We start from the raw sequence: 25,346 nt of genomic DNA on the forward strand, positions 1-25,346 counted from the left end.
AATGAAAGGTCTTGATGAGTGTAATGTCAAAGTGAGCTTAGATCTTCAAAAATGTCAATAATTCACAAGATACAAGGTCATTTCTTAATTATTGATATTTTTAAAAATATAAGCTCATCCTGTTGTTACACTCATCGAGAGCTTTTATTTGAGTACCCACATGCATTTTTGACATATTTTTCATATATACATATATATAAATATATAAAATATATGAAAAATTGATGTGGGTACTCAAATGAAAGGTCTTGATGAGTATAATGTCGGGATGAGCTTACATCTTTAAAAATATCAATTGTTCACAAGATACAAGGTAATTTCTTAATTATGTATCAAGAGATCATATGACTATCTTGGAAAAAAATTTTTATTATTCTTTTAAATATATGGATTATTAAAAAAAATTTTTTTTCAAGTAAAAAATTTTAATTGTAACATTAAAATATTTTTTTTTTTATATGCTATATATAATATGGACATATAAGACCAAAAAATAAATAAAATACTAAAAAGATAATTTAATTGTGAAAGTTAAATGTTGCGCGTGCTTTGAAATTTTTTATTATTCTTGTTTGATGATATTTTTTTTACTCTTTTTAAAGAAAATACTTCGAATGTTCTTTGACAAGAGAAAATAAAGAATGTAATCGACGATGAAAGTAATTGGAATGAATCCAATAGTACTTGTAAGTAAATCGACGCAATATTTAAATCCAATATTATAAATAATTAATAAGCCTATTTTAATATTAAATAAGTTTTAATTATTTATATTTAATGAAAATTATTTTATTAATAATAAATGCATATTTTATTTATTTATAACTGTGATAATTATTTCTTCTTTTTATTTTTAGGCGGAGCATCAGATGGTTGTGGTTTCTGCCAATCGAGAGGTTTTCTTCTGTACATCGGCCATGGAGGTACGGTAATTATAAGCGCCATTAAACATCCAGCAGCAAGAATGTAAAGTGCTTGGGAAAACTCTTGGATTGCATAACCCCAGATCAAACCAACTGCCTGTTTAATTATTAATAAATAATAATTATTATTATTTTTGTAATTAATTGATATTGCTGCTGATTAAGTCAGCTAACAGCTGTCAATTTTTTTTAATCATTAAAAAATAATTAATTACAATAAAAAAAAATATTAAAAAAAATTTTTTTCAATTTTCACATGTAGAATTTTTTTACTAAATTTTTTTTATAAAATTAATTAATTTTTTAAAATATTTTAATTTAATATTTTTATACTTACTCCAAAAAGAGTGACAATAATTCTTGATAATTTTTCAGCTCTTGCTTGACCATCATAGTCCTAAAAAATAAAAAAAAATAATAATAAACTTAAAATCAGCTGATTGTTTAAAAAAATATAATAATAAAATTAGCCGTCAGCTGTTAATTTAAAAAAATTTTTTTTATTGAAAAAATAATCACAAAAAAATTAAAAAAAAATTTTCAATTGTAAAAAACTTGAAAAAGAATGCGTTAAATTTTTCAAAGATATTTTTTACTTTTAATTTAATAATTAAAAGAAAATAAAAATATAATTAATTAATAAAAAATATGTTTATAAAAATAATAATGTTTACGTGGCAAATATTTAACCTTAAAAGGAATATTTTATTAATTTTGACATTTATTGACAGGTGAATTAAATATATCACTTGTTGGAAAATTATAATTTTTTTATTAGACTCACCATGTGCGTTTGAATTGATTTAAATGACTGAATTAATCCAGCCATTATTATAAATATAAAATTTTCTAATCACACTGGAAATGAATAAATATTACAGACGTAAGTCAAAATAATACACATCATACATTTCATCCATTACTTTATTTTAGAACTGCGCATGCGCGAAAGTAATCAATATCTAGCGCGCGTTTCGCCATTTTGATATCGTTAATTTAAAATAAAATAATTTTCATTTAAAAATTTTAAAAACAAGTTTCTAGAATTAAAAAAAAATTATTTGTAAATGTGAATTTCTTCTTTTTCAGTGAGAAGAATATATGATGATTTCAGTAGAAATATCGTCGAGAATTTAAAGCGCTAAATTATAGAATAGTATTCTGACAGCTTGCCAATACAATGAAAAATTCAACAATAGTAATATAAATGATAACGTGATTAATTATTATTTATTTCTTCATTAATTAATCATTTATATTAACAAAAGATTTTTTTTCATTAATTTATTTGGAATGTTTGATTAAATTATTATACATACACAAATTATTTACACTTTAATCTTAAGCAATAAATAACAATCTATTTCTTCTTTGAATTTTTAAAATTTATAAATTTATAAATAAAAATCTATTTCTTCTTTAAATTTATAAATATAATTAATTATTAATTATTTACAACAATAATAAAAATTATAATCGACTTATACTACTATTTTGATCATAAATTTGTTGATACGTCGGCCATGTTGAAATTGATGCTGAAGAAATAACATTTTCATTTCGCGCATAATTAACAGCATCATTTACAGTTGGAAATATCATAAATACAGTTGTGACCTTTTCAACTGAATTACATTTTCTAATCATTTCAAAAACAGGTCCTGTAAAATAAAAATATTATTATATTCTTCTTTTTATATTTTTTAGAGAAAATATTTCCGGTGTTATATCAATATATAAGTGGAATAAATCCATCGAAAACCGGAAGATAAAACGATTGTAAATTCCAAGTAATCATCGATAAATGCTGTAAGTAATAGTAAACTACATCGTGATTAATACCTGAGCAACCAGCAAGGTAAACATAAACTCCAATCTTTATATAATCTTGAATTATACCACGTACTGTTGCTACACCAGCTGGGTCCATATGAATTAGCGCTGAAAAATCTATTATCAGTACCTGCAACTGTAATTAATTGGAGAGTAATAATGAGCACAGATCATAAAATTATTTTAAAATAGTTTGATTTAAGTTTTGTACTTATAGAGAAAATTAAAACTAACAGTTTTGGTGTCGTCAGGTATTACTTCTTTACTTTCAGATTTGTAGCTATTACTTGATTTCTTTAATGGATCTACACCAGCAGCTTGAACTAATTGCTTTTTGAAGTGTAACTTTGTTGCGAAATTCAGGCCGCCGCAGTAATGGAACATTTGGACACCTGGAATTTCAACTGTCTAAAAATAATTAGAGAAGAAATGAAAAATTAGATGATAGATCAACAAAATAAAAAAAAAAATTACAAAAGAAGAAGAAATAAAAAAATTAAAAAAGTACTAAAAAATTAAAGAAGATATAAAAAGTTAAAAAAGAAGAAATGTAACGTTAAAGAAGAAGAAATAAAAATTAAAGAAGAAATAAATAATTAAAAAGAAGAAATGTAACGTTAAAGAAGAAATAAAAAATTAAAGATATAAAAAATTAATAAAGAAGAAATAAAAAAGTTAAAGATGAAACAAAAAATTTAACTACCTTGTGATACCTATTAGTATCCAAATAAAGTTCCGTTCCAGGTACAACAGCTAATTTACAAGTGTATGGTTTCATCGACAGCATTATTAATTTGAGTAGACAAAAAATAGCGCCGACAAGCAATCCATATTCAACATCAAGAATAATTACTGTTAAAAATGTAGCTATCCATACAGCAGCGTCGCTTGCTGAGAGTTTGAAAAATTTTATTAAGTCTTTTACTTGCAAGAACATACCCTTCAATGCGACTACGATAATACTCGCTAAAACGCACTGCAAATAATACGCAATAATTATAATGTTTTTTTTAATTAATTTTTTTACTTCGATTTATTAGCATACTCACTCTTGGTAGAGGTTCCAAAAGCGGGCCAATCCAAAGCAATACGAACAAAAGTAAAAAACATGATACTAAACTAGCAAGTTGGGTTTTCCCACCAACAGCAGTCTGGACTAGAGATCGCGACAGAGAGGCAGTAAACGGCATACACGAAAAAAAAGATCCAACAAAATTGCCCAAGCCTTGCGCCATTAATTCCTGATTAGCGTCCACTTGATAGTTCATTTTTTTGAGCAAATATTAGCGCCATCGACATCGATATCGAGTATGATACCATTGTTATCACAAAACAATCAATCATTATCGATGGAAGTAATGAGATTTGAGGCAGTGATGGAACTGGAAGTCTGTTTTCTTCGTTATTAACTTTAAAATTTATAATTATAGTTTTAAATATAGAAGAAGAAATAATTAAATTTAGTACCCGACAGGAATATGGCCTACAGTGATGACATTATATACTTCATTTAGGTTCATTTTAGTTGACACTACTGTTCCTATTACTACAGCCATCATTTCAATCGGGATTGGAAATGTACATCGTTTACTTACACGAGGCTGCAAAATAAAATTTTTTTGTTTTTAATTATTATTAAACTGAAAGAAAAAATTTCTTTTGAAAAAAAAAAATACGCATTGCTGTAGAAAAAAAATTAATTTTTTAAGCTTTTTATTTCTTTGCTGAAGAAATGATTAATTTTTTAACCATTTTATTTAATCGCTGAAGAAATGAATTTTTTTTTAATTAAAAAAAAAATAATTTTAAATAGACAACTTGCGAATTTTCATCCAAAAAAAAATTTTTTTTTCAAATCTATAAGTTTTTTAAAAAAAAATTTTTTTATTTCTTCAGCTACATGAAAAGAACAAAATGACACTGGATATCATCCCAGATTATACTCAGTGATATCTGTGGTGAAAAAAAAAAATTTCAAATAGTAGCTAGTATAATCTGGATCATACTGTGTGATATCTGAATTATACCCATTATAATCTAGATTATACTCAGTATAATCTGGGATTATACTCAGTATAATCTGGGATGATATCCAGTATCATCTTGTTTTTTCCGTATAAGAGATAAAATTGTCTAAAATTTTTAACAAATTAATTTTTTATAATAATATTGCTCATTTAAAAAAAAAAAAAAATTTTTTTCTCTCTGAAGAAGCTAAAATTAGAAAAAAAAAAAAAAAAATATATACTTACTTTTAAAACTTCATTATTAAATATAATTGCTAATATTGTAATTCCAGATATTATAGTTGCAGTGAGATTTATATTATCTAATGAATTAAAAACATCATAATACGTCTGTAATAAAAATAAATTAATTAATTAATCATTTAAGAAAGAAGAAAAATAAATAAATAAATAAATATTGTAGATCAAAGGTAAGCATTTTCTTCAAGGAGAAATAAAAAAAATAATTTTATGTCTAACTACAATCTAATAAAATTGTTATTATTATTATTGGTATGAAATTATCAGTCTGACTGGTTTCTAACGTCACAAGTTGTCCTCGCGTAAAAATGAATACCGCGAAAGCAATTACCGTAAAGTGTGACTGAAGAAATATATTTAAGGAAATAATTATTGTAGCAAGACGGATCCTTAATACATTTATCATTATTAATGATGATTATCACTTACGTATATAACTTTAAGAACTCCACGACGTTTTATGAGCTCCAGTCCCAGCAGATCTTTTATTTGCGAAGTAAACACGTGAACAGCAGCTCCTGTTGTAAATCCGCTAACAAGCGCGTCAGATAATAAAGATGATATCAATCCGAGGCGCAATACATACATTATTAACTAGAAGATTTTATTGGTTATTGTAATTTATTATTTGATTGGTGGAAAAATAAAAAAAAATACTTGGATTATCGCGACTCCGAATGTTACAACAGTCGCTACTTCTAGAGGCGAATACTGAGAAGTATTCGATTCTTGGATATTTATTAGTAATGATGAATTTGTATTTTTAAAATTTTCTTGGTTTATGTTACTGTAAGTCAACACTACTTTTCCTGTCATCATGCAAACAACTGCAAATGTTCCTGAAATAAAGAAGAAATAATTTATGTTATCTCGTGAATTATTGACATTTTTAATGATATAAGCTCATCTTGATGTTACACTCATCAAGACCTTTCATTTGAGTACCCACATCAATTTTTCATATATTTTATATATTTATATATATTATATATATGTATATATGAAAAATATATGAAAAATGTATAAAGGGTACTCAAATGAAAGCTCTTGATGAGTGTAACATCGGGATGAGCTTAGATCTTTAAAAACTTTGATAGTTAAAAAAGTCCAGAGCAATTTAATAAAAGTAACTATTTAATAAAGCAAAATTTTATTTATTGCAAGGTTGCTAGTAGTGACTGCTAGTAGTTTAATATTTAATTAAAAAATTTACCCATTGAATTGTGTCGAGATGTTCCAAAAATCATGTAAACTAAAACTGGAAAAAATGCCATGTACATTCCAACAACTGGAGGAACATTTCCTAACATGGCATAAGCCATTCCTGGAAAATTGATTTATTTATAAATTCTTAGAATTAAATATAACAATTAAAAACAATTCTTGCAGCTGAATTAATAATAATAATAATAAGAAAAATAAATAATAATTATTACCTTGAGGTATATGCATAACAGCTACGGTAATTCCCGCAGCAATGTCACCCAGCAAGTCATTTCTCCACTGGTAATTCGGTAACCAGTCAAGAATCGGAAGCGATTTCTTCAGGCATGATGTTATTTTAAAGTTTTTGTACTTATTCTTCACCGAGCGCGATACTAAAAATTATTTAAATATTTAAAATAATAATAAAATATTTTTTTTTTTCTTTTATATATAAATTATTAAAAAATTTTGTTAATTGTAATTGACTTACTAGATTTATCTGGCTCGGCATAGTCATAATAACGATCAATATCTTCCTGCTGGTAAACTGGCCGTCGGATTATAAGTTCAATATTATTTGTCATCTCATTACTTTTATCTACAATTTTAAAATTAAAATAAAAAAAAAAAAAATTATATTTTTATTCACTAAATACTTTTTAATAAAAAAATTATTACAAAAAAAATTTTTTAAATAATCTTCACATATCAAAGATTTAAAAACATTATATGTTTAATTTTAATCAAGTATTTTTTTTACTTGTAATTTAATTTAATAAACAAAATAAAAAATTCTTAAACGTCAGCTAATTTTAGTATAATATTTTTTAAATATTAAAAAAATCCCAAATGTGTCAACGTACGATAAAAAAAAATTAAGAAAGAAGAAATAATTTTTTTGTAAACAAAATAAGCCCAAAATAAATTGATAAACCAGTAACTTGATTCGCTGTTTAAAAAATTAGATAAAATATTTTAAAAATATTAATAATTAACAAAAAAGCTTTTATAGTCTTACCGCAGTCATATTTATTATTTTTATTGGTAATTAACCGACTAGTCTCCATATTTTAATTGTTTAAAAAAAAAAAGCGAGTTAATAAAAAGTGAAAGTTAATTTTTTACAGCGAGTTAAAGTTATTTCGATAAAATAATCCACTAATATTGAAGAAAAACAAATCGACACGTTACTTTACGTCAACGATAAAAATTATTTAGATATAACAGCCGAAACTGGACACTATCCACGACAAAACACTTTGGTCATTAAATTTATAATCTAAAATATTAATTACTCCTGTAGTATTTATTTTAACGAAATAAGTGAGCTCTGAAGATGATTACACAACATCATCAATGAGTCCAATAAATTACAGAGAGAGATGCGTTGATTTTTATTCATTTGTATGGTCACGCGGCTATCTCAACTCTCAATACAACTTATATATATCTTTATTAATCTGAGTGGGATGGATGATTATTATATTAACGCTCGGTTTACGATATAATACACATTTACTGTTCTACTCACATATTTTCTTTTAAACTTACAATACTTGTCACGTATTTTTATTCGCTTTGAGAATTAAATCAAGTGTTAATAAAATATAAATACACCGCATTTTGTTATTCATTAGATACAATACGCTAATTTACTTTTTATTTTCGCTTATCGTATAATTAGACCCGAAAAATAAATATTTTAAATAATAATTATGAAATTTTTTTAATTACTAAGATAAAAGTCGTTTTTTGTGATAAAAAATTAATTGCTATGATTTTTATTGGTTTGTTTTGTTTAAAAATTTTTTAATAAATAATTTATTATTTTAAATAAGTTAAAGTTTGTGTATAAGCAAATTTAAATTATTTGTATTTTATTCTAATTAATTATTTTTATAGATTTAAAAATTTTTAAATATATTTTAAGATTTTTAAGAGAAGAAATTTTTAAATATATTTTAAAATTTTGAAAGTGATTTTTCTATTTTAAACTTTTTTTTGAGAAAAAATTTTTTATTTCTTCAGCTAAGGAATAAAATTTTTTTAAAGGAAGTTTACTTAATAAATAATGCATAATTACCAAATACTGTTAATAAATTAATAAATTAATAAATTAATCAAGTACCTTACTTCCCAAGAGATATTTAAGAACTAATCTCCTTTTTCAACTTAAAAACAAACTTATTATTAAATAAAAACTTGGGACATTACATCGATGTCAAGAAAACGATTTCTCTGATCTTGAATAATCACACCAACGGTTGTTACGAAATTTAATTATTTACTTATTTTTCTTTTGCTCTAATTATCTCAAGTCAAGAACACGAGCCAATTTTACTGATAATTTTTTTTTTTTTTTTTTTTTTTTTTTTTTTTTTTTAATAAACCAAATCTCTCAAATTTGAAACTCTTCTAAATTTTAAATTCCAAAAAAAAATATCCCTGAACAAAATATCTCCAAGAAAATACGGCACAATACGGTAACAAGCTTATATGTTAGTCTACTGTCAAAAAAACACACACAAAATCCATGATAAAAAGTCACAACACGGTAACAAGCTTATGTATTGGTACTTTAATTATTTAAGATATTTTTTCCGGGGATATTTTGTCGGAGGATATTTTGTCAGAGGATCAAGAATAATTGAACCATAGTTATAACTTAAATAAATTGCTGAAGTAAAAAACTAAAAAATTAAAGACTACTACATAAAAAAATTCTAAAACAAACTAAAGTATAACAACAGCTTAGTATGAATCAACTTAAAACAATACAATTGTCCACTCAGCTTGTATGCGTAATTACATTAATGATAATTCACATCCGATAATCTATATACAAACGTAGCGTGCGTATGATAAAAATTAATAGAAACAAAAAGTTCTTTGTAATATGATACAATTATTATTATTATTATTATTAATTTTTTTTTTTTTATTAATTCTACTTACTTAACTCAAATTACTAATGTTTAATTATAAATTATACTTAATAATAATAATAATAATAATAATAATAATAATAATAATAATAATAATAATAATAATAATAATTTAATTAAAAATATTATAAGAAGAAATAAGCAATACGTTCAACTTGACACTAAACACTCGATACAAGTGATGATGCTTTAAATAAGATACCTCATTAACATTTAATAAAATTATCAAAGTCGCTGTTTTATTACAAAAATAATAATAATTATTATTATTATCATTAATTAAAACAAACCTTCTACCACTTTTCACACCACATAATCATTAAATACAAACTGACAATGAAAGAAGAAAAAATCAACTACTTTAAAATTAGTATTCTAAAAATGAATCAACAATCATCATTATTTAAAAACTAAAATTAAATTACATGTATACATATGTTACAAAACAATATTAAAAAACAATTAGTTTTAAAATAAATATTAATTATTACTTGGATATTATTTTAAAAATAATACAAATTTAATAAATAAATTTATAGAGTAGTTCTAAAAAATTGACATTAAAGTGACGAGTAGATAATAAGGTGTATTTTTATCAAATAAGTTTATTTGATCTTGGCACACTAGACTCAACTCTATACTACAATTACAGATCTTCGTGTACATAGCCGTTACAATGAATTTTATTTAGTATCTTAAGACCTACTTATATTAATATTTTCAAGGGCGAACATCAACTGTATACGAACGAATTTATTTTGTTGACACGCGGATGTACTTTATGAATATTAAACACCTTTAAACTTGTCAGATACATATTGTTTTTTTAATTAAAAAAAAAAAAAAAAAATAGCGACTGCAAGATTGCTGGTATAGATTAACATTTCTTCTTCAATATAAACTGAAGTAATTTACTTAATTTCCTATTTTAACTTACAACTATCTTCAATTAAATGAACTTAAGTGAATTATGGCCCTGATTCAAGTATTCATCCCATTAATAATAATTAAAATAATAAATAGTTTGTCTTTAGTGAACAATTCATTAGAAATAGGAGAAACATGGGAAGAATATGACAATCCGCTTTTAGGAGTTCCTCTTAAATTTAACAATTTCGTTACTAATATATCCAGCGAAGATGAAACAGTGGATTACAATCCTTTAGTAGGTGCTCCTATTAATAAAACGTGGATTGACTTATACCTGTTAACTCAAGATGAAAACTTGGACGAGTCTTTCTTCTTAAACTGGGACGTCGCAGAGACCATTCGTGACGCGGCTTATTACATCCGTGATCACAAATTCAACGACTTTGATCGGCGTTATTATAAAAATATGAGTGATTACGAAAAAACAAATAGTAGTAGATTATACCAAGAGTTTGCTAAGCCCGGATTAAAATCCCTGCATTGGCAAGTGCTGAAGTACTGCAATGGCGGATTTTTTCAGTGTCTCAAGTATGTTGACAGCATGATTAAAAAAACGTCACCGAAGCGGCTTGATGATATTGTATATGTGATTATTAAAAATAATTGGAGTAGAAAAACTCACAATCAGCAAATCAATGTTCTTGATAATCAATGCAGATCTTCGCGTGATAATTATTCACCGTTTCAAGGACCTCTTGGTATTTCTTCTTCTTTTTTTTTTCTTTTTATTATTATTATTATTAATTTTTTTTTCAAACTATTAAAGTGAAGATATATTAATAGATTTCTTCTCTAGAAATATTTAGACTGGAAAATTTGAATCATGAATTTATACACATGGTCAAAAAAATTTAATTATTATTGAATTTTAATTTTGTAGAGCGTTTTCAATGGCGAACATCTGTCAGTTATTATTTATGCTGGTACACAATATTGAATAGACTTGAAATGAAACATTTTAATGAATCTTGTGATAATTTTGCTAATTGTCTTGATGATAAATATTTTACTAATAATAAAGACCCACGAGCTGATGATACAATACCATTTGCATGCGCATTTTATAGCTTTTGTCCTGATCCTTGCTGCCCTTTGAAACATGTTTCTAGTATTTTAGATTGTTCCAAAAGTCTATTAAATCCGTGCTTGATTAATAGTGATAAAGGTAACTAAAAAAAAAAATTGCCAGAAATTAAAAAATTTAATTTCAAATTAAATAAAATATTTCAGAATATAACAATTGTTACTTACCATTTGAAAATAATTACAACTTCAATTCACTGATAAGCAATAAATTAAATTTAACCTGCGATTGTGACGAACCAGGATACGAATGGTCGTCAAAATTCGGACTGTGCATAGATATTGATGAATGTTCAACAAATCTTCATGATTGTTGGCCAGAATCTCATACAGTTTGCGTTAATTTACCGGGAAGTTTTGACTGTGTTTGCCAGCTCGGATATGAGTACGACAATGAAACAGAGAGGTGTAAAAATAACTACCCGCTTCAAAATATTTTGAGACAATCTTTATCGATTGTTAGTTCAACCCCGCAAAGCTTGTTCGATACTATCGTTAATTTTTTAACAAAAAAAATTGATATTTTGTAAGAAAATCATTAAAATTTTTATGTTTATTGATAAGTAATTATTTCTTCAGTAATTATAAATAAATATGGATAAAAACGCATGTGCAAAAAAATTAACATCCATTATCTGTAGGACGTAAAGTATTAAGTAACTTTTGTACAAGTTTCATCACAGGTTTAATCGGTCTTTTTCCAATAGAATAATTTTTGTCTATTTCTAAGCAAGTACCATCAGAATCTGACGCCGGCCAGTTTAGATCTCCTAGTATTGGATCTGTTGCATTTGGTGTCGGATTCCTGATCATCAAAAGTAATTAAATTATCGGCGAAAAAAATTTGAATTTTTGTAAATTTTTATTCTTATAAATTATAAAAATAACTTACCCATATTTAGCAAAATTAGTCCAAAGTTTAACCATCCTACTGCGCTGCTTGCTAATAGAACTCTGAGGATTAAGAGTTTGATTCCTATGAGACACCCAAAAAACATGAGCGATGTCATCAGAGTGAGCTGTACCATTCAAAAAATTTCCCTCAACTTTGTGGATCGCTTGAGGATAATCAAACGAATTTTGATAGTAATAAATCGGTTGTTTAGTGTTCTCGATTAAATATTTCTGAGTACGGTCAATACCGTCCTTGAAAGACACATCAGTGGTCAAGTCCAATACTACATAAATTACATCAGTCGTTAAAGTACCTAAATCAGTCAGGCCTGTTGATACTATATTCTTCAGTATGTCTAAATTTAAAATTGTGTTTATTCCCGGTAGACTGATAAATTGATTAATCGTTTGATTTACAGACTGCAAAAAAGTCGTAACGTCTGAGGCAAATGATAAAGTTTCTAAATCAACGAAGCCGATTATTTGCGGAACGTGATTGAAGTCACCAGACTCGTATTTCTTTATAGTACATTCGTTTAAAAATGGTGCCTTTGATACTGAAGGGTATTCGATCGTTGGATTAAATGGTAAATCAAGCTGTAATTAACTTATTAATTTGAAAATTTTCAATTTATAGAAAAAAAAAAAAAAAAAAAAAAAAAAGGTGACACTTACAAGGGTCATATTTTTTGTCCCTTCAATAATTTGTGCAGCCGTGACATTTTTTAATTTTTCTAGAAGAACTTCGTGAAACAGCTTCATCTGGGCGATAAAATGCCCAAAAATTCAAGGGAGTTCCACTCATGTATATTGCTCCATGAAATAATCCTAAAATCAATTATTTTCGAAAGCTTCATCTTCCTGAGTTGAGTAGAAAAATTCTTAAGAAAGAATTACCTTTAGAAAGAGGAGATAAAACATGGAACCCAACACTTGCAGACCCAGCGCTTTGTCCAAAAATAGTAACCCGATTAGGGTCGCCTCCGAATTTATCAATGTTTCGCTGCACCCAGCGCAGCGCAAGAGCCTGGTCCTTCAATCCCGCATTACCACTCGCAGCTGAAATGTTCAGTGACAAAAATCCGAGGGCTCCTAGGCGGTAATTCATCGCAACAACTACAACATCATCTTCGATTAAAAGATCTGGACCATATCTTGTTCTATTAACGTATCCGGTAACGAACGCTCCTCCGTAAATCCAAACCATTACAGCACGTAATTCATTGTCCGTAGAATTGATCTTTTTAAATTTACACAACATTAATTTATCATTATAATTATGATACTGAAATCAGTAAATATCTGACAATTTTTTTAATTTTTATTACAAATAAATTAATAAAAAAAAAAATTTTTTTTTAATTTCTACATTTGGAATATTTTTATAAAAATTTTTTCATTATTTTTTAATTACTTAGCAACTTAAATTATTTTTAAAAAATTGTATTTTTAATTTTTAAAAATTTTTCCATGTCAATTTTATTTTTTTCACTTTTTTTGCCATAATTTATTTGTTAGAAAAATTAAAAAAATTTTCAAATATCTGCTAAATTAATTATCATTATAAAAATCTAAAAAATTGACAGATATGTCTGTTAAATTTCAGTATCATTTATAAAAAATTTTTAATAATAAATAATTAACAATACTAACTTTAGGTGTGTAAACATTAAGATAAAGACAGTCTTCATGTCCATCAAAGAAATTGTCTTCATAATTCCATTGAGGACAAACACTTGCTTCTCTAGTAATATTACGAACACCCTTCCACTCATCAACTTCTTCTGGAGGCTGTAAGAGTTTAATTAATATTAATTTTTAATTAATAATAATATAATTATTATCATTATTATTATTATTATTATTATTATTATATATGTGAAGAAATATAATTTACTTGAAATCTTAAACGACCAACTGGAGGTTTGCCATATGGAACGCCTTCATAACTCGAGAAAGGAATATTTTTTGCAACAGTTCGTAAAATTTTACCCCGAATTGAACCTTTGTCAGTTTTTATGACCTCTGTTGGTGTAAGTTGAGCTGAATATTTAATCAGAAGAAATATTACTGAAAAATAAAAACAATTTATATTATTATTACAAGTGTGTATTGTAAATTTGAATATTAAATGAAGACTAGTATTCTACTTTTAACTTACTTAATTTATAAACAAATGTGAAAATTTTTTTTCCTTATACAATTTGCAGGTATCATAAATTAAGTGAATATTAACTGATATAATTAGAACATATGGTTAACTCAATGCCACTTTGTACATAAAATGTGAAACTTATTAGCACATTCACAAGAAATTATCAATTTTCTCTAATTATTCATTTTTCAATTGTTAGTAATTGTCCATAATTACAATTCGATGCGGTAACTTCACTTGTTTTAAATTTTTAAATTTATATTTTCTCTGTGTACAACTTTTCTCCCGACAATAAAGAGCGTTAATTTATCTTCTGCCGAAAATGTCATGATAACCTAACTTTTATTGTGACACTGAAGTTGGCAACATTAAAAATTATTTTAAAATTTTACAATAATGTAATTATTATAAAAAAAATTAAATTAATAAATTCCGCATGTGAAAATTAATAAAAATTACAAGTAAAAATTTTTAGAAGTATTTTTTTATTGTAATTAATTTGTTAAAAAAATTTTTTAAATTAACAGCTGATCGCTAACTTCAGTATGATACTTTTATTTTTAATTTGACAGTTTGTGTTTATTAATTTTTATTACTCCTGAGTGGTTGAAATAAACTTGCAAAAATTATATTTTTTAACAAGTGTAATAAAAAAAAAAAAAAAAAAAAATGAGTGGTGATATTAATCAAGACAGTTCACAGTCAAATACAAATTCATACAACAAACGTAAACATTGGGACGAACATGAAAAAACAATATTATTAAGAGCGCTTAAAAAATATGGTTATAAAGACATTGAAAATATCGCGAAAGAATTTCCGTATAAAACACCGGCTGCTGTCAGGACGATGATTAATAAATTGCATTTAGCAGCGAAGAAAAATTCTACTGTCAAAAAAATTCAATTAGATGAGTGGTTGAATTCTGGATATTTTAATTACACTGATACTATGATACCTGAAGCGCTTAAAATTATTTCTGAAGTTGAAGATCATCCTTTGCGTGAGCAATCAGCTGATTGTGATTTCATGTAATTATTTTTTTATTTTTAATTTAAAATTTTCTACATGTAAAATTTATGACAGTAAAATCAGCTGATATTAAAAAAAAATTTTTCAATTAATTAAATTAGAATAAAAAAAATTTTTTAAAAATTTTTTTTTGTTCTAATTTAATTATTAAATAAAAATCAAAAAATTAGAAACTTTATTAGTATTTAATTTATAAATATCACATGTGGAATTTTTTTATTAAATTTTTCTCATCAAAATTTAATTCTAAAAAAATTTTTAGTGTCATTATTTTAATTAAATTTTATTTCAGGGCACTGTATGATTTGTTGCATCGCATAACACAGGGACAACCAGCTGTTGATGTAACACAGATGACCGTCGAAACATTATTATATACTCTGAATCAAGTAACTCATGAAGTTTGGCCAAGTTGTGAGAAAGAAGCCTACGCATACGTGGAAAAATTAGAAGAATCTAAATCTCGAAAAGTTTATCCACCTCATCGGTCTAAGCGTATAAATAATACAAGCTAAAATTAATCTTATTTCTTAAAAATAGTTGAAGGAATTTTTAAATACAATTATGAACTTAAATAATTCAAAATAGTGAATTAAAAATAATAATATTGTATAATTATTTCGTTTATAATCTTAACTTACATAAATAATTGACATTGTTTAATTCTTCAACAAAATTTCATCATTACTATTCCAATTTTTTTTTTTTTTTTTTTTTTTTTTTTTTTTTTTTTTTAATAATTAATTAGTATTTGTAAATATAATTGCTTAATAAATGAATAAATGTAAATAATAAATTCATTTTACTAAAATTAATATTTTATTGATATAATATAATATTTTTATATCCAAATTTTTATCTTTGAATATTTAAAATGCAACACTTTAATTGTTCTTATTTTTACCTTTAACATTATTAAATCATTTAATTTGTATATACAATTATTAACCAATGTATAATATTTTTAGTTTAATAAACAGGTTCAGACTTATCAATGAATTAAAAAAAAAAAAAAAAAAAATTGTTATAGTAAAATAATAAACTGAAGGTCTTATTAATTAATCATACAGAAGGAATTAAAAATTATTAACTAATTTAAAATTATAAAAAATTAATATAAGTTTCATGTTTAATTATTTTATACTGTAATTATTTAAATGATCGATTTATCTATATTTATATTATATGATTATTGAATTACTCATCATTAATCTTTCAAAATTTCCCAAGCATCTTCTTCAGCTTTGGATGAAGTTTTCCTCCAACTATCCTCATTTTTATTTTCAAAGTCAATCAATGATTCTTTATCTTTTACTTTTTTATCCTTACTTCTGCGAGATGTTGATTTAGTTTCTGTAATATTCTCTGAGTTTTGTTGCGAATTGCCCCAATCCCAGTCTTGCACCGATGAATTGTTTGAAGATGCACCACCACTTTTAAATAATTATTTAAATTAATAAATATTTCTTCAATTATTGTTATTTTTTTTTTTTTTATTATACTAGACGAAAAAATAACCTACTTGCTACTTGAATTAGATATTAGGGAAAACTTTTCATTGGAGTAAGAATTTTGATAGCTGTTTTGATAACCTTCAGATGATGCGTTTTGATATTGATCATTTGATTGATACTGATATTGTGATTGAGATTGCGATAAAGATGATGATGAATTTGTACCAGAAAGATCTCCCCATCCGCGACGTCCTATATCTCCTACCTGTAATTTTTATAATCATAATTATGATTATCAATTTGGGAATTAATAAAAATTAATTTTAAAGTTGAAAAAATAAGAAATAAAATTAAAAAAAAATAAAATAAAATACCTTAGAGGCTAAAGTATTAACTTGAGATGTAACATCCTCTAATAATGTACCATCACGTACCTAATAAAATAATAATAATAATAAAATAATAATAAGCTCTCAAAATTATTAAATAAAAATTTGTTAAAAAAGTAAAATATTATCGACATTAAATATAAAATAATTAAATAAAAAAAAACGTAATTTAATAAATTAGCAAGGAAAAAATACCTTTTGTGTGGCCATACCACCGATTTTAATAGCATTCTCGGTAGCTTTAGTAGCAATTTTAGACGCTGATGATGAAAATATTGACCATCCCTAAAAAAAATTTTTTTTTAATGAATAAATAATTGAATACATTATAAAAAAATTTTTTTTAATAATTACACTTGCTAATGAAGAAACAGCAGTGTCAAAAAATTCCTGTGAAGTACTTCTTGGAGGCGCATCCATCTGATATCCGAATCCGCCATACTTACCACCTTGGTTCGGTGGAAGATTACTGTAAATATAAATATTTAAAAAATCACTGAATTCACTTAAAAAAAAAAAAAAAAAAAAAAAAAAAATATTACTAACTCTGGTCTGGTAGCATTTTCATTCTGTACTCGCGCAAAGAATGATTCAGTTTGTGATTTAAATGCAGCGGTATTAAAATTACTCTGCTGATACGAGTTTGGATTATTTACATCTTGCTGGTAGGATGAAGATGAAGACATGCCACCAGAAGAAGAGTACGAATGATTATTATCGTTGCTATTATTGTCAGAGTACGTCGGCATAAAATCTTTAGCAGCAGCTTTATCAATGCTCCAAGAATCACCTCTGGCTAACGTAGCAATCTAAAAAAAAGTACGTAAGCATTAAAAAAAAGTAAATTGAATTTTTTATGACATTTTAAAATTTTATAATTATGCAATTATTAAAAAAAATTAATTAAAAAGTTTCACATGTGAAAATTAATAAAAATTACAAGTGAAAATTTTTAGAAGCATTTTTTTATTGTAATTGATTTGTTAAAAAAATTTTTAAAATTGACAGCTGACCGCTAACTTCAGTATTATATTTTTTTTTATTGAAAATAAAGTTTAATTACCTTGTCACGATACAGAGCAGCCGCTTTAGTGTTGTACTTTTTATTAATTGGCATAGAATCATCCCAATCGGGCTGGGACTCGAAAAATTCACGGGCTTTTCTATTACCTCCGACTTTCATTTTTTCCAGCTCGACATCCTTCCATTTATCCATTGATATAGATCTTACGAATGAGAGATGAACACCAAGGCCACGGTGCTTGCCCGAACACTCCAAGCAGATCCATATCCCATATGTTACAGAGACCCATTGAGGATTATGAGCTCCGCACTCAAAACATTTCTACAAATTTATTTAATAAAATAAATAAAAATAAAAAGCAGCAATAAAATTGACAGCATTTGTTCCTTTAATTGTATTATTAATTATAATAATTACTCACATTATTTTCATCGTGAGGCTTCAGTTCACCCAAAGCTCGACGTGTTCTTGGACTCGCCATTTTATTTTAACTAATTAAAACTATTTATATATTTAATAATTATTTTAAAAAACCAACAATTGGAACGATATATTATATTAAATGCCAAGTGTCATAACCAGTTTTTTTTTAACGATGCAAGATGCGAGGAAGTGAAGGCAAGAGCAACAATTCAGGCTAGGCAACTAAATACATCACAATCTTCTTCTATCTGTAAGTATGTACAATTATTTTTATTTTTTATCTTCTTTGCATTACAACTATTATTATATATACATTACCTCATAAAAAGTACAATTTCATATTATTTTAAACTATTAAAGTTCCACGTCAAAATACAAGATATATCTACAGTTTTCCCAGCACCAGATGCCGTTGAGAATTGGCGTACATACCATATGTGTCTAATATCCAATCAATGTCCTTTAAATTGCCCCACTGCTTTCATAATTTTCCAATTAAATTTTTTTTTTTACACTGAAGCTAGCAGAATTTTTCTAAAAATTTTTAAAAATTATCAAGTAGTTTTTTTTTTTTTTAATTTTTTTAGTATTAAATTAGTTTTTTAATTAATTTTGAATGCACAAGTAAATTTGATATTTTAACAGAATTTTATAGCAATTAAATTATTTTAAAATAAAAATTTGATTAAAAAATTCCACATGTGAAAATTTAAAAAAATTTAGAAGCATTTTTTTGTTATGTAAAAATTTTTAAAATTAACAGCTGACAATTACACTGAAGTTGACAGATGTTAACAATTTTTTTTTTTGAATTTCAAAGCAATTAAATTATTGAAAAAAAATTTTATTAAAAAGTTTCACATGTTGAAATTAATAAATTATCTGATCAGCTGACTGCAGCCCAAATGTATTGAAAATAAATTTTTAAACTACTTAAAAAATTTTCTAAATGCGCTTTTTTTTATAAATTGATTCCACAATTAAGACACTGAAGTTAACTTACATCAGAAATTAAAAAAATTCATAATGATAAAATTATTATAAAAAAGTTCAATAAAAAATTCCAGATGTGCAAATTAAAAAAATTAGTAGATATTTTTTTATTGATTGATTTTTATAAAAATTAAAAAAATTGACAGCTGTCAGCTGACTTCAGTATAATTTAAAAATAAACTGCTACATTCACGCTGCTCATAAAAATTTTTGAACTTCCGCTCCAAAATTAAAAGCTAAAAAATTTATCAGTAAGTAAAATTAAATAATAATAAAATTACAAATACTAAAATTTTTTAAAATAAATTATTAATTAATTAAAAAAAAGATTGTTTGGAATTTATTGTTTTCACTGAAGTTAGCCGTCAGCTGTCAATTTAAAAAAATTTTTAACGGATTAATTACAATAAACAAAAGTTTCTAAAAATTATCACTTATAATTTTTATAAATTTTTACGTGTGGATTTTTAATTAATTTTTTTTTAATAATTGAATTATTATAAAATTCTAAAAAAATTTATAATGTCTGTCAACTTCAGTGTCACATTTATTGCCGTAATATTGGTAGACATGAACTCACCCAATGCACACAGATACTGCTGATGATGCGTAAATATATTTGTGTGAGTAATGACCGTGATGACAAATGCAACTTTAATTTTCGGCTAAGTTCAGACTTGAAAGAGTAAGAGCAAGAGTGAGAAAGAGTATACAGAGTGAACTTTAGTACATCCTACCCACAGATACATTTTTAATGTTTTACAACCAATAACCTATCTGTAGTTGTAGTTGTGTTACCACTACACATCGTAAAAATCATACCATCTTCCTCATTATCGTTTGGATTTACCGTCGTTGATCGTTGTGTCGTTGTCGTCGTGCTAGTCGCCATCGTCATCATTTATAGTTAATTAAAAAAGTTTAAAAGCTCTGTTCTACGACACATTAATATTGTTTTTTTCAATAATACAAACTAGTATCCTTGTCAAATAAAAAAAAACTATTTGTAATTGCAATTTGCAGTCGTATAACTACGAGGGATCTATTTTGTTTGTCGTATGTCCATCCAGAATCTTAACACATTCGGTGAGTTTTAATGTTTTATATTTTATCTTTTATTTTTACCACTACTCTATTTGTCTTCTAGATAGCTATCATCAGTCTATAGCAGCCATTATCTAGCATTGAAATAATCCTAAAAATTACATGAAAAAATTTTATTCAATAATTTCAATAAAATTGAAGGTTTTTTTTTTTTTTTTTTTTTTTTTTTTTTTTTTGTCAAAATGGCGGACACTTAGCGTCTTTGCACCATACCACGTAATTTTTCTATTACTCATTACGATAAATTATCTCAAAGGTTACTTGGAGTCAAGAAAAATTCATGAGAAAATTTTTTTAAATTTTAATTAGAACAAAAATCTATAAATTAAAACTCATTGATGAATAATTAAATTTTTTTTGTCCAGACCCCTTTGCAGATGCAAACAAGGGTACTGATGATGATGTCCAAGACGGTCTCGTGCATATAAGAATCCAACAACGAAATGGTCGTAAGACCTTAACAACTGTACAAGGACTATCGTCAGAATATGACTTGAAAAAAATAGTTCGAGCATGTAAAAAGGTAAATTATTTAATTTTTATTTTACTTAAGCTTAAAATCAAACAATAAATTTTTTGTTTATTATTATTTATTGTTATTAATGCAATAGCCTCAATATAAAGCAATACAGTTAAGAATTACTATACTTAGATATGGCCTTGTCCTACATTTGATCTTTGATCTACTCTATCACAATAAACGAATCTATTGTATGTTGCTAAAATAGATCTTTGTCATCTTGATTACCAATCAAATTATTTTTTTTTTTTAAATAAAGTTACTTTTTTTTTTTTATGATACTGAAGTTAGCCGAGTTTTTAATTTTTTTAATTAATTAAATCAGAAGAAAAAATTTTTTTGAAAAATTGCACTTGCAATTTTCCAAGTTTTTTTACAAATTAAATTTTTTATTTTTTTTTTTTTGCAATAATTTTTTCAATAAAAAATTTTCAGATGTCGACTAACTTAATTTTCATTTTTTTTTTTATGTAATTAATTTATTGAATTTTTTTTATTGATAATAAAATTATTAAATTAATAATTAATTTTTTTATTAAAGGAGTTTGCGTGCAATGGGACTGTAGTAGATCACCCAGAGTACGGGGAGGTGCTCCAATTGCAGGGTGATCAACGTGAAAATATATGTCAGTGGTTAACCAAAGCAGGTTTGGCAAAGCCTGACCAGCTTAAAGTTCACGGTTTTTAAACGAATATTAAAAACAACAACAACAACACCAACGTCATCAAGAACAATAACAGCTACAAGAGGAGCAGCAGCAGCAGGCCAATTTCATGTCACCACGTTTAAAAATATTCAATGTCATTAACACCACCTAATAATCATCTTAAATTATCTGTATCATTTGATTCTATATTACTTGTTGATATTTGCTGGTCTGTTATGATCAACTATACGCATACGATAAATATATATTTAAATATATTTCAATAAAAGAAAAAAAAAACGTTAAAAAAATAATAAATAAATAATTAAACTAAATAAATAAAATAAAAAAAATAATAAAATAACGGATATCAGTATAGACAGCGGTAATTTATGTAATCCAAACACTTTTTGTAAGACATTATAGGAAGCAATACTTTTAACAGCCTTATGCTAGATAATCCGAGTAACACTTGAATTGTCACTATTTTCAATTAAAATATTAAACAAAAACATATTAAAAATAATTAGCTGTAATTAGATGAATTTTTGAGATTATTGTACAAGCGGTAGATACAGGTAGCTACGGATGCTTTTAATTTTTGATGATAGTTAATATGTATCTCGGCGCTATTGACGTCTTCAGAGAAGATATTTTCATCTTTAAAACATAATTATTAAAAAAATGAAAGGAATAATACTAGCTTAAGCTTTAACTGGCTTTCATCTTTTTAAAAAAATTTTCTATAATTCTCTATTGATTTTTTAGATTTATTATCAACTCCTGGTTAAAAATACTGATTGAAAAATTCAATTTCCGTAAAGGACGTTTTAAAATTGGAATTTTGAGCTCTAATTTTAGCAGGAGCTCAAAATTTCAATTTTAAAAAGTCCTCCAAGGAAATTAAATTTTTGTACATCCTAATCTAAATATACAAACAAAAAAATTGGAATTTAATGTTTTTAATTATTATCAATCAATATTTTTAAACAGGGCTCAATCACTCACCGTTTGATTTTTATTTTAAATAAATTGCGGAGAAGAAATTAATTATTCTAGATTTATTTATAAATTAAATATAAACTCGAATTTTTTATACTATAATACAATCAACATTTGCGTCTAGTTTTTCCAATCTTATAAACAAAATAAAATTTTTTTTTAACTCTGCTTTAACGCTAAAGCCAGTGATAGTCGCCATTACTTTTCTTCTCTTAAATTTTGTTTGTTTTATATTTGTTTGTTTGAACTGAGATGAAATACGTAACTAAATGTTCTTAGATAAATAAATTTGAATTCATTTTCCTCAATTACTGATCATTTATTTATAAATAATCCTAATTGATATAAAAAATATATTAAATAATTAAAAAAAAATTTTTTTCTTCAATAATAAACTGTACTTAATTATATTTACAGGTAAAATAGTCTCAGTGATGATCCGTTGACGTCATACAAATAGAAATAACGACACAAGTCGTGATATGTATATATATATATATATATGCTTATATTTTATCTTAAAAATATCAACGATTACGTAATAGGCCAATTAAATATTCAACACGTTAAATATTATTGTTTTATCAGTTACAAAATATTCATTTTAATTATTTTAATTTATTTCTTCTAGAATTTTATAAAATTATTTTTTAATAAAAAAAAATACTTTTTTAGAGAAAAATATTTTTAAAATTAAATGATTTTATATTTGATAAATTTTAAGTACAGTTAAATGTGCAAACGTAAGTATAATAGTAATAATAATAATAATATCTAGCGTCCTACAGCATTCCACGCATTTACATATAATGATAAAGTAAAAACAACAGTCAAGTGTCGAGTGTAAGTAAGAGTATTGAAGTAGTGTACAGTATAAGTAGCAAAAGTATCAGAGTTAAAAGCTCTAATAGGCCCTACTCTAATATATTGTATATAATATTTAAGTTAGCCGACGTTTTCAATTTTTTAATTATTTTTCTTTAATTTAATTATAAAAAAAAAATTTTTTTTTAAATTGTATGTGTAATTTTTTTAATTTTCTGCATGTGAAATTTTTTAATTATTTTTCTTTTATTCAATTTTACAAAAAAAATTTTTTTTTTAAATTGCATGTGTAATTTTTAAAATTTTCTACCGGGAAAATTAAAAAAAAAATTTTTTTTAAATAATTTTTCAATACAATAAATTATTAAAATTTTGAAATGTTAGATAACTTAATTTTATATGTTGTATATGTTTATTTTATTTATGTATGTATCATTATTATGCAAGACCTCATACTGCGACAAGAGACAAATAGACTCGAGTAGACAGATAATGATAATTCTGATAATTTCGATTTAAGCTAAAATTAATAATTATGTTATATCATATGTACGCTGGTGTTATAAATCTGTCATATATTCACGATGATTCATCATCATCTTTATCTCTTCACCGAGTTTTAATTTATTTATATGAATCATAAAAAAATTATTAAATATCTGCTAAATTAATTCTCATTTAAAATTAGCAGTCACTTGATTATTTTTTAGTTGTTTTTTTTTTAACAAATAAATTTTTTCTGAAAAATTATTTTAAAAAATTGCATTTTCAATTTTTTTTTTAATTTTTACATGTCAATTTTTTTGCAATGATTTATTTAAAAAAATATCAAATTAATTTTGTGTGAAGAAAAAAAACCTTTTTTTTTTACATTGTATAAGTTGGCTGGTTTATGAAACTTTCTGTTTTTAATATAATGAGCATTTTATTATATGGAGTAAAAAATAAATTGTAACATTCCGTAACGCCTATTAAGCAAAGTTCAATCGCCATTTACATTATCAAATTATCATGCAAAAAAATCTTTAAGTAAGTTACTGATAATATGTAATAACAGGAAAAACAGTTATGAAAATTCTTGGGATTAAAAAAAAATTTTAAATGAAGAAAAATATAAATTTACAATTGTGAAAAATAAAATTTACATTTTTTTTTTAATTAATTAATCGTTAAAATTTTCCATAAACGTGAAAGTAGCTGAAATAGAATTTCTTTAAATGATAAAAAATTCTAACACTGAAGTTGACGGACATTAGAAATTATTAAATAATTTTAAAGAAGAATATATCTGAAATTTCGTTTTAAATTTTCTATATTTTAATTAAAAAATTAAAATTTTATTTAAAATATTTAAAAAGTGTAAATTTCATATTCAAAATTTTCCCGCGTAATTTTTTCGCGCCGGCGCAGATTTAAAATCTAAAAATTCAAATATTAAAAATGATTTAATTATAAAAAAAAAATCTACAATTAAAGAAGAAATAATAAAAATAATAAATAAATAAAAAAACCTGGTCATATCCGGTTTTTAAAAAAAATAGCGGGAGTATATTTTGTTATACGGCTTTAATAGTTGTGTGTTGTAAGATGTCGCAGTACTCGAATTACACATTCTACATATTCATGGTATGTATAGGTATAACAAACGCGCTTACAAACACAACAAAAATCAGGTGTGTACAGGGCATGTACAAGTA

The 25,346-nt window shown here is 24.9% G+C and overlaps 7 protein-coding genes across 7 annotated transcripts; 3 read left to right on the plus strand and 4 right to left on the minus strand.

Annotated features, from left to right (window-relative positions):
- Positions 1-754: 754 nt before the first annotated feature.
- Positions 755-1,852, minus strand: Spase12 (Signal peptidase complex subunit Spase12). The gene is made up of 3 exons (XM_074244773.1): positions 1,708-1,852; positions 1,261-1,320; positions 755-1,020 (listed from the first exon to the last, which is right to left on the minus strand). Exons 1-3 carry the CDS (start codon positions 1,750-1,752, stop codon positions 835-837), a joined length of 291 nt encoding a protein of 96 aa, XP_074100874.1. The 5' UTR covers positions 1,753-1,852; the 3' UTR covers positions 755-834.
- Positions 1,853-2,186: 334 nt separating this feature from the next.
- Positions 2,187-7,899, minus strand: LOC141528651 (prestin). The gene is given in 14 exon segments (XM_074244808.1): positions 2,187-2,584; positions 2,766-2,892; positions 2,991-3,164; positions 3,460-3,732; positions 3,806-4,030; positions 4,032-4,146; positions 4,224-4,357; positions 5,009-5,113; positions 5,453-5,617; positions 5,681-5,862; positions 6,237-6,347; positions 6,460-6,621; positions 6,720-6,827; positions 7,248-7,899. Coding segments are annotated over 14 exon segments (2,121 nt in total). The 5' UTR covers positions 7,297-7,899; the 3' UTR covers positions 2,187-2,393.
- A 459-nt stretch (positions 7,900-8,358) lies between these two features.
- On the plus strand, positions 8,359-11,808 carry LOC141528652 (uncharacterized). The gene is made up of 3 exons (XM_074244810.1): positions 8,359-10,802; positions 10,985-11,269; positions 11,335-11,808. Exons 1-3 carry the CDS (start codon positions 10,145-10,147, stop codon positions 11,715-11,717), a joined length of 1,326 nt encoding a protein of 441 aa, XP_074100911.1. The 5' UTR covers positions 8,359-10,144; the 3' UTR covers positions 11,718-11,808.
- Positions 11,722-14,183, minus strand: LOC141528847 (juvenile hormone esterase-like). Its single transcript, XM_074245099.1, has 6 exons — positions 13,979-14,183; positions 13,735-13,872; positions 12,979-13,321; positions 12,791-12,909; positions 12,080-12,678; positions 11,722-11,992 (listed from the first exon to the last, which is right to left on the minus strand). The coding sequence occupies exons 3-6, from the start codon at positions 13,286-13,288 to the stop codon at positions 11,809-11,811; spliced, it is 1,212 nt and encodes a 403-aa protein (XP_074101200.1). The 5' UTR covers positions 13,289-13,321; positions 13,735-13,872; positions 13,979-14,183; the 3' UTR covers positions 11,722-11,808.
- Positions 14,184-14,832: 649 nt separating this feature from the next.
- Positions 14,833-15,964, plus strand: LOC141528715 (uncharacterized). Its single transcript, XM_074244906.1, has 2 exons — positions 14,833-15,267; positions 15,561-15,964. The coding sequence occupies exons 1-2, from the start codon at positions 14,906-14,908 to the stop codon at positions 15,781-15,783; spliced, it is 585 nt and encodes a 194-aa protein (XP_074101007.1). The 5' UTR covers positions 14,833-14,905; the 3' UTR covers positions 15,784-15,964.
- A 421-nt stretch (positions 15,965-16,385) lies between these two features.
- Positions 16,386-19,034, minus strand: Arfgap1 (ADP-ribosylation factor GTPase-activating protein 1). Its single transcript, XM_074244891.1, has 9 exons — positions 18,877-19,034; positions 18,557-18,806; positions 18,175-18,456; positions 17,658-17,920; positions 17,466-17,580; positions 17,307-17,396; positions 17,097-17,156; positions 16,791-16,987; positions 16,386-16,701 (listed from the first exon to the last, which is right to left on the minus strand). The coding sequence occupies exons 2-9, from the start codon at positions 18,614-18,616 to the stop codon at positions 16,476-16,478; spliced, it is 1,293 nt and encodes a 430-aa protein (XP_074100992.1). The 5' UTR covers positions 18,617-18,806; positions 18,877-19,034; the 3' UTR covers positions 16,386-16,475.
- A 1,274-nt stretch (positions 19,035-20,308) lies between these two features.
- Positions 20,309-23,132, plus strand: Eif1 (eukaryotic translation initiation factor eIF1). The gene is made up of 3 exons (XM_074244893.1): positions 20,309-20,637; positions 21,021-21,178; positions 21,717-23,132. The coding sequence occupies exons 1-3, from the start codon at positions 20,610-20,612 to the stop codon at positions 21,861-21,863; spliced, it is 333 nt and encodes a 110-aa protein (XP_074100994.1). The 5' UTR covers positions 20,309-20,609; the 3' UTR covers positions 21,864-23,132.
- The last annotated feature ends 2,214 nt before the right edge of the window (positions 23,133-25,346 follow it).

The sequence above is a fragment of the Cotesia typhae genome, unplaced genomic scaffold, assembly GCF_013202065.1.
Source record: "Cotesia typhae breed Kobodo isofemale line unplaced genomic scaffold, CoteBio_Ctyphae contig_44, whole genome shotgun sequence".
In the NCBI taxonomy this organism is placed as follows: Eukaryota; Metazoa; Arthropoda; class Insecta; order Hymenoptera; family Braconidae; genus Cotesia; species Cotesia typhae.